General features: G+C 34.6%; 2 protein-coding genes across 3 annotated transcripts in view; one reads left to right on the top strand and one right to left on the bottom strand.

The window, feature by feature from the left end:
- The window catches only part of COG5 (component of oligomeric golgi complex 5), a 208,030-nt gene that overhangs the window by 154,009 nt on the left and 40,063 nt on the right, over positions 1 to 13,958 (bottom strand). The window lies entirely within an intron of this gene.
- Positions 7,104 to 8,426, top strand: GPR22 (G protein-coupled receptor 22). The gene has a single exon (XM_010198356.2). The coding sequence runs from the start codon at positions 7,125 to 7,127 to the stop codon at positions 8,424 to 8,426; it is 1,302 nt and encodes a 433-aa protein (XP_010196658.2). The 5' UTR covers positions 7,104 to 7,124.

The following is a 13,958-nucleotide window of genomic DNA, read 5'->3' as shown; positions in this document are numbered from 1 at the left end:
CTACTACTGTTTTGGAATGCAGTAACAGTCAATGCTAGGACATGACTTCCTGTGTGTAGAAAGTAAGATAGTAGATAAGAGATGGAAGAAGATCAAAAACTACACTACAGATTTGGAAAGTGTTTGGACTGGCTCTCAGCAAAGCAGAAAGATATACTCTAACAGACAGTTATGACTCCTGAATTCAATTTAAAAGTACTACAGGGGTGTATGCTATGACAATTGCAATTATCTCTACCCCTGTGCACCCAGCATCTGTCTACATGCACATGCCTCTGTGCCCTTCAGCTCCGTTCTGCTTGAAGCTCCTACCTCTCTGCATTGATTTTCTCCCAATGTCAGACCCAGCAGCCTCAACCCTTCACAGCTCTACTCGCTGTCACATTCTGGGTCTCCCTCTCCTTTTGTGTTGCCATTCTCAGTCCTAAGATAAAGACCCATCTCTTGATTTTAGACACCTGCTGTTCCTTAATATTAATATTAATATTAATATCCTTCTCATTGTTTTTGTACCCCACTTTTCGCTCCCCTCACACCAAAATACCAGTCAAATTCTCTCTTCCATTCTATCCTGATACAGAAACAGGTATAACAACAGCATATTTTTCAGGCTATGCTTGGTGTCTGCAAATGGTTCTTTTTGCCCACTCTTCCCTATCTACCCTTTGAGGATGATGTCATATGTTCACACCATCTTAACTAGCATCTGCACAGCAATGGCTTGTAAGCATGTCTATCCATCCACCTACTCTCGATTGCCTCCATATGGTACTGCTTCTTCTGCCGATTTTGTCTCCAGAAAACTTAAGCTTGATATATTCACAACTCAGCTCCTTATCATTCTTCTCAAACACTTTTTGCAGATAAAACTTTTGCCATAACTGCCTCCTGTAACACAGGAAGTCTTTTATGACCCCTTTGCCTGCGCTTGAACCACATATCCATACTAAATCCAAAATCTTGTTACAATTCTCCCCTGTGTATACATATTTCTTTTTCTAACAGCACAGCTCATCCAATATTTCCATCTTTGTTCAGGCACACACTGAAGAATTAGACAGGGAGATGGAAATTCATCTGTTTAAATTTAGACAGGCTTCCCTACTTATCCTAAGTCATACTGAAAGTGAAGCAAGTAAATCTCTTTAATATATTAGTATTTATGCCTTCATTTCAGAAACTCTCTTTATCACATCACTCTTAAGAGTTATGCTGGTATCAAGCTCTTGGGAGGCAAACAATCTAGAGACAGCTCAATGAGCTCAATAAGTTGCTACTCAGCATAGCCAGCTGGTTCCTACTGATCTTTGTTCTGTTTCTGCAATTTTTATTATAGGTATTTTCTGACTGTAAAGGGGTATAGAATGGGAAGCAAGCTAGATGGATATGTAGCCATTTTAAAAAATAAATTAGGTATGCTGTCGTGTAAACATTACATATTGGATGGCTATTGGAGAGAAAAAATGTTGATATCCAAGTTACACAATTGCATTTTATAATTGCATTAACAACTTAAAAACATAGGACTCCATCAAAACTTGACCAAAACTGACATCTTAATACAGCTGCTACTGTAAGAACCATGCTTTACTATTTAGTACTTTATCCCACTTTAAAAAAAAAAAATCCTCTTTAAATCAAGGAAAAAAAAAAACAATGAAAAAATTCCCACACCCCACACTTACTTAAGATTAAAAACTACCAGCACAATGTTTTCTACTCAGTCTCTAAATTACTAGCTTCAGCAAACTGATTTTTAAAAAATACTCTTTTGGGTTGTATACTGAATTTATTTCAAAGTTTTCTTTTAGTATTAGTATTACTTAAAATGGATTTTGTACTACACTTCTCATTATGTTGTTGTGGACATTGTTTATACTGATAGAACAGATTCACCAATAAGTTACAAAGCAAAAAAGTGAAAATGAAGATAGCCCCTGCCCCCTGCAAAGTGATGGTCAAGAACATCATGCAAGACATCCTTACAAAAACTTGTGAAGTGTCTAGCAAAATCCATGTGGAACATCCAAATATTTTTTTAGAAGTTAACATTTCAAAAGAATTAACAACCTACACTACTATATATACATTGTATGTGGTGATGGATCATAAAAATCATTGTTTTCTGATTCATTCATTAAACTGAATTATCAGTCCATTTTAAGGGCCTGAAAAACCTCTGTGAATCCTAATAGAAATTTTCCTAATATACATGCGGGTCCCAACTTGTCCTGAATATAATTTATTCAAGACAAGACCTAAATGTTCACTTGCATACAGACGTATCAGGTGAAATTCAGCACAGCTCAAAGAGGCAGTTTTATTTCATAGATGTTCTTAGGATAAAAAAAACCAACAAAACACAAATGGAAAGTAGGTAAATTCAAATATAGATTGTTAGAAGCTTTTTAAGTAATAAACGTTTAATCCTCCTTTTTTCCCAGTGTCATGTGGTTTCCAGTGTACACAAAGTAAAGAGTGAAAAGGTAAAAATAAAACTGGCATACCCTTAATATATTCCAGAATTCATAAATCATTTGTAAATTTAGTCCTTTTATAAAAGAATCCTTATATAAATCGGGGGGAGGGAAGGCATCAATCCCATATATGAAGCACAATTTAAGCTCAGCATCACTGACCAATCAAAATTAGTGAATGCACTGCATCTCTCTGCAGTGAGGAGAAGCGACAAGGTAGGCTGTCATTCTGCAAAAGCTGCCCATCGCAAGCTTTCCTCTCAGAAGCACTGCTTTTCTTTTTTAGAAAGCTCGAATCTCAGTGGTGTCTCTGGAGACAAGAAGCCTTCAGTATGTTAAATTACTTTCATTATGTATTTTCAGATGCTTATTGATTCTACAGTAGGACGAGTGGGAGACTGCAGCAGCCTGTAAACCAGAACTAAAGCAGTTGTATACATTAGCAGTATGCTGAAACAATGGCACAGTACAGGCACAAATTTTCATTAAGGTCATTTTTTGAAGATATGCTTATTACCCTCTTTCCCTTCTACTCTGCTAACAAGTGAACAAAATGAATCCCTCCAACCTGGAACTGCTTCACCTGCATCGAGAATTTATCAAATCTTTAGTGGAGGTAAGATCTGTTCCTTATTATGGTATGCAGAATAAGCCACATTTAACAAAAAAAAAAAAAAAAAAGGAGAAAAAAGGGAAGAGATCAGATGCAACTTACATTGAGTGCAAGTATCTTGTTATATTTGAGACCAGGATATACTCAAATGCTATTTCCTTAACCCCATTTAAAAACACAATTGTAGAAAAATGTTATTTTGTATGAAAGTCTTGTAGAATATTAAGAACCTGTTTCGTTCGAACAACATAAGGACAGTACAGTTTAAGCTAATACAGTACCGGGGGAAAAAAAAGCACAGAATTCAACCAGGAATATTTTTTTCTTCCCTCAGCAGTATTTCCTAATAATGCCAGTTAAATATGTTACAGATTTATTCAGTTACTATTTGAAGGATCAGATAGTCTGTAATTATTATATACTTACTGTTTTATGAAGGTTGGTTAAAGTGACTATCTCTGATTGCCCAAGAAATCCCCCTTTTTTGTTGTTTTTTTTTAAACTTATTTCTCCCGTTACCTTGCACCTTCAAGCTCTTTGTTAAAAACACAGATTTGCTAAACATTTATTTCAAGCAAGGAAATTGTAAGTGTGCTAATTAAACAAAATCATATTTCCTACAAAGCTCATTGACTCTGCTCAATTTATCATTAGAAAATAGGATAGTTGTACATATATACTACCTACTCACAAAAGCTATAAAACTATATTTTCTAGCTCTAGTCACAGACACTCTACAGCCAACAGTTACTGCTTCTACTCAGGGGTTTTTGTAACCTGCACTACTTGGAGAACAAGAAACTTGTCTGAAAAACTAAATTCATGTAAGTAGGCAGAAGACAGACAAGATTTTACTAGGAAATAGTGAACACACTAACTCATTTTCTATGTAATCTATAAGATTCAATTTAGAGATCTTTAATTCATGCAGTAAGTGATATTAGAAAATATATTATTCTTGCATTAGTTTATTTTGAAATTATAATCCCTACTTTTAACCTTTTTTTTCCTCCCCTTCACAAGGGCATGCAGCACCTAATTCAGTTTTACAACTGACAATATGAAGAATACAGTTGACCGGGTATCTTTCTAGCTGTATGACCTACAAGCAGCAGGAAGCATCACTAAAATGTATTCTTAAAACATAAAGGAATTAGAAACAAAACATGGAACATACTTGTATTACCATTTACGTGCATGACACTTCAACAGTATACATGGAAGACTAACACATCTGCTCAGTTTTTCATTAAAAGAAGAGTGAAATGATTGACTCTTAAAATGGTGAGCATTTCTTAAAGAGGGATTTATAATTTAAAACCAGAATTGTGGAAACTACTGATGCATGAAGAAACAATGAAACATGAATTCCAAAAAGGAGAATATGCATACTTCACCAGCAAGCTGAATAAGGGTTTAAACAAGCTTTTTCTATACTATTCATTAAATAACTTATTTGTCATAATGACTAATGGATATTTTTCCCTCAATTTTATGGTCTGTTATGTATTCTCCTTAAATGAAAATAAACCAAATTAGGTAACTCATGGCTACTCTCAAAGCACATGAACTGGATTTTATGATGTATAGCAACTTCTCTGACTAAGCCATCACTCAAAAGTAATGAGCAGGAATATTACAGAAAGAAATATGCAACCATAAACTAAAGGATATCTACATACACTCTGAAATCAGAATTTTTTTTTAAAATATGGAAAATAAAAACACGCTGCTACAAAATGCAACAGGGGAAAGAAATTAACATCACTTAAAAGAAGGTTTATTTGTTATTGCTGGCTTGAAACTCAGAACAGACATGCAGAATACACACTGGTCTGTAGAAGTATCTCAGGCAATTAAGACGTCCCCATGTTTAATCAGAATTTTTTGCTGATGAAATGCTGGAACAAAAAAAAAGAAAAAAAAAACTGCAAGGAATGAAATAGGAGCCCAGCTACCACTTGGTTTCCAGGTTACAGTGCATGTCAAATATCTATCAGTGACACCATGTATCAATTTATGACAAGCTGCTCCAATGATCTGAAAGGCCCTTGAGGCACAGAGAACAGGTAGGTCAGCAGTTGCATGCACCCCACCTCTGCTCAGCATTTGCAAGGGAACAGGCACATCCAGAAAGACAATGCATTGGCTAAATTAGCTCCCTGCCTTGACAAATCTGTTTTTATTTAACTGAAATGTAATTAAGGCAACAAGGAGGTGATGCTTAATCTTTTCATAAGACCTAGTACATCTAAAGTTTTCAGTTTTCAAAAAAAAACCAATCAGTTGGCATAATGTTAGAGTTAAGACTGTCATTTGTTTTACAGATATGCTTTTGATTTCCTCCTGGCTTTTGCTAATACAAGAATTCCATTTATCCACTCGGAATGATTTCTTGAAATCCATTCACAGCCAGGACAGAAGGAAATCGCATTCCTGAGGCTTAATATAAATCTAATAGAAGTTGCCCAAATTAGAAATGAAACAAAGCCTCTGAAATATTTCTTGTTTCATTTCACACCTGAGACTAATACGTTCTAATTTACATCTTTTCTATTTGAAGCACATGTGAAATAACTGTTGAAGCATACCACGAATTTTCATCATACAATTTGCAATTAATACTATTGTGCAACTGAGGCTTTTCAGAGCTGTAGATGAAATCCATTTGCATATTGTATCCCAAGCGTGTTTAATTCATACTTTCATTTAAAAAGCGGTCATTTTTTGTTAACCTTAATGCTATCCATTTTTAATGTACTCAGAATGGAACAAAGGTCTGAATTAAAATTTATTTTTATGCCAAGTACATCTCTTCTTAACTTTAAAGCTACCTAAAAAAGATCCAATCCTCAAGTATCATAACAAGAAACTGAATAACCCGTTTTATTTATTCATTTCATTAAAAACTGACTGATAATATAAATAATACAAACATCAGGTATTACCTGCACATGCTACATTTAAAACTACCAGCATGTGTAAAACAAAGGAGACGAGCCACAAAATAATATACCTCCTAGATGTAAAAAAGGCTACTTTTTTCAAACTTCATTTATTTCTAAAATAAACATGCTGCACATATAAATCTGTTGGATTTCACTGCAGACTGTATTTAAAAAAGAAACAAAACTCCCAAAATCAAACCTTAAACTATGAAAGAGATAATTTTCTTTTTAAGTATTAAAATTATTCCCTTAAACCTATTCTGGAAGAAAATTAAATTCTCTGACATTCCATGTAGTCATTGATTTATTAAAAAAATTAAATATTCAAATCAGAAAAAGAAAATGTAATATTTTTAAAATAAACTCCATTCCCTCAAGATCACATAAGTTTTGCATTTGAAATGATATATACTTATATAACATTGTTGTAGTGGTAAGTTTCATACATGTAAAAGCACAGAAGACAAAAGTGAACAGAAGTCTTCAGGCTCTGTAAAAATTTGCTGAATTACAGAAGTTCAGTTTCGGCCCATAACACTACTGCAAACTCTTCATAAGAAAGAGCCTTCTAAATTGCCATAAATAATTTAAATGTCCTTTTTATGATACATAAGCAACAGTGCTCCATTTCCTTTTTCCACAAGAGCCTTTTAAAAATGATCTTGAGTACTAATTTGTTAATACTTAACAACATTCTTCTAAAATAACCCTCAAACAGTACAAAGGCGATGCACAAGTATAGTTTATTCAACAAATGGGCCTTTTGTAAGAACCACATCCCTATAAATAAAGCCTTGTCTCCCTAAGTGGAAGCTTTCCACTTTTTTTTCTTTCTTTTTTTTTTTTTTTTTTTAAACAAGTCCTGCTTTCCTTTAAAAAGGAAAGACCTTATTGTAGATCCTCTGGCTTTTGAGTCTATGCCAACTAAAGCTCTGCACATACAGTAAATCAAGTGTTTGATAAGAATAGATGCTTTTCCTCCCTTGTCCTTCCCTAGCATTTATCTACAGTAAGTGTTAAAAATGAAATCAAATAGTTCCATATTTTATTTCACCTTTCAGGAGAAAAAACAACTGCAACAAAAGAATGTATTTCTCCCCCCTTCTGGAAGTCAACATGAAGTCTGAATCTAACATTACAGTTCGAGATGCCATTGACGACATCGACACCAACATGTACCGGCCACTGTCATACCCATTAAGCTTTCAAGTTTCTCTCACTGGATTTTTGATGTTAGAAATTGTTTTGGGACTTGGCAGCAATCTCACCGTACTGGTACTTTACTGTATGAAATCCAACTTAATCAATTCTGTCAGTAACATAATTACAATGAACCTTCATGTACTTGATGTAATAATTTGTGTGGGATGTATTCCTCTAACTATAGTTATCCTTCTGCTTTCACTGGAGAGTAACACCGCTCTCATCTGCTGCTTCCACGAGGCTTGTGTATCTTTTGCAAGCGTTTCAACTGCAATCAACGTCTTTGCTATCACTCTGGACAGATACGACATCTCCGTAAAACCTGCCAATCGAATTCTGACCATGGGAAGGGCTGTGATATTAATGACATCAATATGGATAATTTCACTTTTTTCCTTCCTGATTCCTTTCATTGAAGTCAACTTTTTCAGTCTTCGAAGTGCAAGTACTTGGGAGAATAAGACACTTTTGTGCGTGAGCACAAACGAGTACCACACTGAGCTAGGAATGTACTACCACCTCCTCGTTCAGATTCCAATCTTTTTCTTCACAGTTGTAGTAATGCTAATTACATACACCAAAATACTCCAGGCTCTAAACATTCGGATTGGTACAAGATTTACAACGGGACAAAAGAAAAAAGCTAGAAAGAAAAAAACTATTTCTTTGACCACTCAGCATGAGACCACAGACATGTCCCACAGCAGCGGAGGAAGAAACGTCGTCTTTGGCGTAAGGACTTCTGTGTCTGTCATAATTGCTCTACGCCGAGCTGTAAAACGGCATCGGGAGCGACGAGAACGGCAAAAGAGAGTCTTCAGAATGTCCCTCTTGATTATCTCAACATTCCTTCTCTGCTGGACACCCATCTCTGTTTTAAACACCACCATCTTATGTTTGGGCCCAAGTGACCTTTTGGTAAAGTTGCGATTATGTTTTCTAGTAATGGCATATGGAACAACTATATTTCACCCTCTACTTTATGCATTCACAAGGCAAAAGTTTCAGAAAGTTCTGAAAAGTAAGATGAAAAAGCGAGTTGTTTCAATAGTGGAAGCAGATCCCATGCCAAATAACGCTGTAATACACAACTCATGGATAGAGCCTAAAAGGAACAAAAAGATTACCTTCGAAGACAATGAAGTAAGGCAGAAATGTTTAGTACCTCAGGTTGTCACTGACTAGATTTCAGTATTCACCAAAACACATCAAGTGGGACATTTGAACAAATTGTAGAAAAATACTGCCAAATGAGAAAAACTTTTTTTTAATTAATGGTGAGACTGTAAATTTTCAATATATATGTTAAATAGAGTAGGTCTTGTATATTCAATTCCTTCATTATGTAAGATATATGTTGCATGGCTGTTTGTTAGCGTAACACCATGTGTATATTTGTCAAAAATATTCAAGTCCTCTTTTTTAGAAAATAAATAGCCTTAAAGAAGTGCAAACTTTTAAAAATATTTGTATGGCTCAGTTTCTCTGTAAATAGAATTTTTAAACAGAAATTCTACTCGGGAATACTTTTCTAAAGCATAAATTCAACATTTTTCATGATATAGCATTTTAAAATTTTATTCATAAACAGAGTGCATCAGAGATATTCTGAATGCTATACAGCTACAATTTGGGACACACTTTGACCTCGTATTTAGACAGCTACTTATTTCAAATTTCTCCAGTATGCAATTATCATGCACATGTAGACACAGCCATTTATGTGATGCTCTTCAATTAATGGTTTAGAATCAGCTGAATTTGATGGTGAGGGGGGAAGAAATTCACATTGGTCCAAAATTTGACAGTAGTGTTAAGAAAAGCAAAAAGCCTTGTGTATACCATCTTAGATCCCCAGTTTCTACATAGAAAATACACAATTTTGAATAATTACACAGGAGGGGTGAAGGGGGTAAGGGGGAAATGATAGGCGAAGTGAAGGCAAAAACCACAAAGAAGTTTTAGGGCTTGATGCTAAAGGGCCATTCCTGCGCAAAGGCTTAGATTTTCACACTGAAAGGGTTTAGCTACACCTTGTGTGACATGAGGGCCTTTTATACAGAGACTTTTCATTAATATCATCTATCTATATAGATAGATATGGCTATCAAGTACCAAAGTAGAAGTTAATTTTCTTGCTCTTAATAACTTTTATATTATTTTAACTTGACCTCTCCTTTGATGATGTTCAGTTCTAGCTGTGCCACTGCTCTGTCACAAAACAATCACTAATACTGCCAGCTACCCTATTTTTGAGAAGAGGGATCTTTAGCATTAATGGCATAATATGATTTCACTGATTACTTATCTTCCAATAAAGCACTCTTAAATCAATTAAAAATACTATTCATTTATTGAAAAAGAAGAAAAAAAACCCCATAATGACCACAACTCATGAATAAGCTTACATAATTTCTTTATCTAAAATAAGCATTTAAGAAAGGCTTTCAGACTTGAAAGGTTTCCTGACAACATGACTTCACTTTTTAAAATTAAATAAATCCTCAGGAACTACACGTTTAGTGCTAAAAGCTCATTCATTAGAAAGTCAGATTCAATGAAGCAGTACTTCATAAAAAAGAGAAAATGCAGCCTAGGAATTAGTCAGAAAGATTAAGTTAGGTTTTAAAGGCTATGTCGATCACAGTCATTGATTGCCTTTAAGAATTTAAGCAAGTTCATTTTTACATTTACTACTCTTCATCTTTCATTAAATAAAGAAAAAAAAAAGGGACATATGCTGGTCTACACTTTCAGGTTTGCAGAAGAAAATTCTGCTTAGAGCAAGGGGTAACAATTAAGAATATCTGCAATCCTATATACACGCAGAAGCCATTATAAAACAGAATCATACATGATCTGTACCACAAAGGTGACAGATTTAACACAAACAAGACAAAATAAAGAGCAACTAGCAAAGGAACACTGTATATCCTACAGATACAGAAGAAGATTTTAGGAGGGATATGAAGGTGTGCCGTGGGTGCTTGACAGACAGAATAAAATAGAACACAAATAGGCAGCATCGCCAGAGAAAAAAGGGCAAATATATGCCATAGTATTGTACAATAAGAAGCCCACTACATTCTTAAAAATGATCTCACCACAGTGAGTCATTAGTTCAATTACATTTCACACCACTCAGCCTGAGGCAAGCAGAATTGTAAAGGACTCTAAAAATATTAATTCCAGCAAATGTGTCTCAGAAACACAAGTAGCCACCACTGGTTTCCACACATTCTCAATCCCTTAAGTATTAACTGGTATCTGACGATTTTGTCTTTTAACTTCAGATGCACCTCCATTCAATTTCATATTGTAAAATGAAGTTAGCCCACACTAAAAGTACAAAAAAGGTGAATACAGTGTCGGTATCTATCAGAATATTGAAGAAGCACACCTTAACACACTAGTACATCACAAAGAAGTGAAACAGAAATGTAAATACATCACAAATATCTACTTTAAAGTTGTCAACAATTTTTACATATTACAAGGCACTGCTACATAGTCAGAAGTTCTGTTTACTTCGTAGTGCCAAGGGAATAGGAATCACTTCAGTGACTTCTACATGTATGAGATTAAAAATCTGTTTCTGGATACATATTAAATCAATACACCTCTCTTTCTTCATTGTTACATAAATACATACACATATATAATATGGAATTATTATACATCTATACACATCAAAAGTGGAGTTCAACATTAGCATCTCTTCTATATTTATATGGAGGCATTCTTGGTAAGAACATCTCTGAAATGGCCAGACAGGCACTATGCTCCACCATGTATATACTTAAGTGTCTCCTCTTTCTCACCACCACGATTTTTATGTTTGTTTTTTTAATTGATACATTCAACAAGCAATATGATTTACACAGGCACAAGGAAGATTTTTTTCTGCTGTGTTAATGGTTACATGTATCATATTGCAATGCACGTGATAGTTCTTTTTCAAGATCAATGTGTGTGCTAGTCATCGTAATTTTTTGATAGCTGAATATTTTAGACATATGTTTGCTTCTTCTGAAGAAAGTGTTTTAGTTCCCAACTGCCATTAAATTTCTTTGAAAGGACAGAATACAGCATTCTTTACCACAGTTTCCATGTAGTATTAAAAAATCCAGAATACACTAATTTATTCTTCCCTTCTCCATTATTCAAACAAAATACCTCCAACACATACCTAAGGAAAATGAGCTTCTGTCTTAAAACCTTCCAGCTCTGTAACAGCCAAATTCCACTCCCACTTCACACATTCTACTGTAATATCACTGAATTTATTTGTCTTTCACCAACAGGAAAGAAGAATCTGACCCTGTAATTACATTCTCTTTTTTCTAGTTTATAGAACAATCCAAGTTTATAGTGCAATCCAAGAAGCAAAATTAAACTCAGAGTTTGGGATTTGTTTTGCTGGTGAGGTAAGGGTGGCAATCAGAATAAAAAAAGAAAACAAAAAATAATTGACTAACAGGGAAATCAAAATTGACTCATACCCAATAAATATTAAAAAAAAGAAGGATGTGAAGTATGTGGAGAGTATAAGGCAAGAGGAAAGTGTAGAAAGTGGAAGAAATTGCTGTAAGGTAGCTGTAACCATCAGGACCATGGAAAGGTGGAGGGCAACACGCACCTGCTATGGAAAGGATGCTAATCTGACTTTTCAGATTACAATAAAAAAAAATACAGGAAGGACTTATATTTTAATCATCAAGTGTGATATGTGGTTTATCCAAAATTGCTAGGAGGATAGGGGAGAATGACATGAGTAGCAACTCCAGAAAAGGCTTCTTATTTTAAAAATTACACGGAGAATAAAAACTAATCGAGAGTGTGCACTATTCCACTACTCTTTTCCTAGAGATAAACTACATATTTTATCAAGTAAAAAGTACACACAGAGTACACACATTCCCAGAGCAGACCTGAAAGAAAATGTTATTAGATGTCTGTTCGCAGTGATACATTTTTTTAATGTTATAAATTTTCCCTCAAATCAGTATTGGTCAGATAATTTCAGTTTGTTTCGATGCTTTGAGTATGTTTCACTACCATAGTATGTTTTCAATTACTGCTTCTTTATCTCAATTATTTTGTAGAGTAAAAAAGTTGAAGGAGAAATAACATCTTTATGTTCTTTGCTAAAATTACATTTCAGTAATTATTATAAATTGAGTCAGATTGCAAGAAGCCTCTTCCTGGGTATTTACTTTATAGATCTCTGTATCAGCTGTTTCCCTGTTTTACAAAGAAATTCGCACACAATGAAAAGAAATTCAATTGAAATGAAAAACCAGAAGATTCACAGTGAAAGTTCTGTGGCAGTTACTGAACCTGAAATTATTAAAACATTTGTTTTTATAGCTTGAATTACCTATATCCTTTGAATATAAGCATCTCTATGTCCTTATTCTGATTCCTGACATTGCGCAGCCAGGCAAGCAGGCGGGCAGGCTGACGGCACAAGGCTGTTGGCAAACAGCACGCCTTCGTTTCCTTTCCAAGCTGGGCTTTGGAAACATACTTTTGGTTTCTGTTACCCTGCTAGGATATCTAACTTCCTACCTTATCTTGCTACAGTTCAACTTGATACAATATCTGATAAACAAATCAATGTCACTGCTGAAACAACATTATTGCTGTAAAATCTGTCATTCTGGCTATGTCAGACTGTTATTAACAAAGCAATATTAGCACAGCCTTACTTTAAACTGTACTAGGATCTCTCTCAATCTGTTGTGAGATTTTATTTCAAATTAAACTCAATTAGGGACAGGACTGGAGGAGGGGCTGGGGAGCAGGGGCACACAATAACTGATGACAACCTATTGCTACTCTGCACCATGGTTTTCTTCCAAATCTTATTTCAAAATATTTTTCATAAATCCCTGTCACAAATAAACAGGGAAGGTTGAAGTAGGGGAAAAAAAAAAAAAAAAGACAGCTTTCCACATGAGTAAACTACTACAAATGTCAGTAGATACTCTGTGCACAAGGTTGCATTTACCAGAGTGCTGAAAAGATGCGTAAGGAAAAAGAAATCGGAAAAGGAATACTATTTGCCATGTATGTATCCTCACAAAACAAGGACTGGTGGTGTAAAACACCTTAACAATAATGAGGAAGATCTATTATTCCTTACAGCTCTAATAGCTGGTGAGACCTATGTATGAATGAGGACAACATGAAAAGAATTTGTGGGCAAAGCAAAGTTTTTTAAAAAGTTCTGTGGTTTCGTAACAAGAGTGGCTTCCACAGATGGAACACCCTGAAGCAACTCTCACGGAAAACTAATGTTTTCTGTTTTGCCAAAATACTACATACCTACATGTACCTGGAATACAATATGGTTAAATATGAAGATTTATCATACGTATTTGTTGCTACTGCAGTTAGTAAGGCACTTCACGAGAGATTTTTTTCCAGGTACAACAGACTTTCTAGAAGTATGTTTGAATGTAATAGAAACAAGAGTGTTTCTTGAATTAGAAATTCATCTCTGAATAGTTACCAAGCAAACATAAAATCATAAGAAATTTCCAAATTGAGTGAATAATTTCATGTTCTATGTTTAAAGCAGAACAAACATTTAAATTTAATAACTTTGTATGAGAATATATGCCCATGAATATAAAAGGGAGCTACACAGTTCATTTGCAAACATAGATATCAAAATACAGTACAAAAACGTGCACATGAAGACAAGTTAAA

This window comes from Colius striatus, chromosome 1 (assembly GCF_028858725.1).
Source record: "Colius striatus isolate bColStr4 chromosome 1, bColStr4.1.hap1, whole genome shotgun sequence".
Taxonomy (NCBI): domain Eukaryota; kingdom Metazoa; phylum Chordata; class Aves; order Coliiformes; family Coliidae; genus Colius; species Colius striatus.
This window is presented reverse-complemented; position numbering and strand designations above follow the sequence as displayed.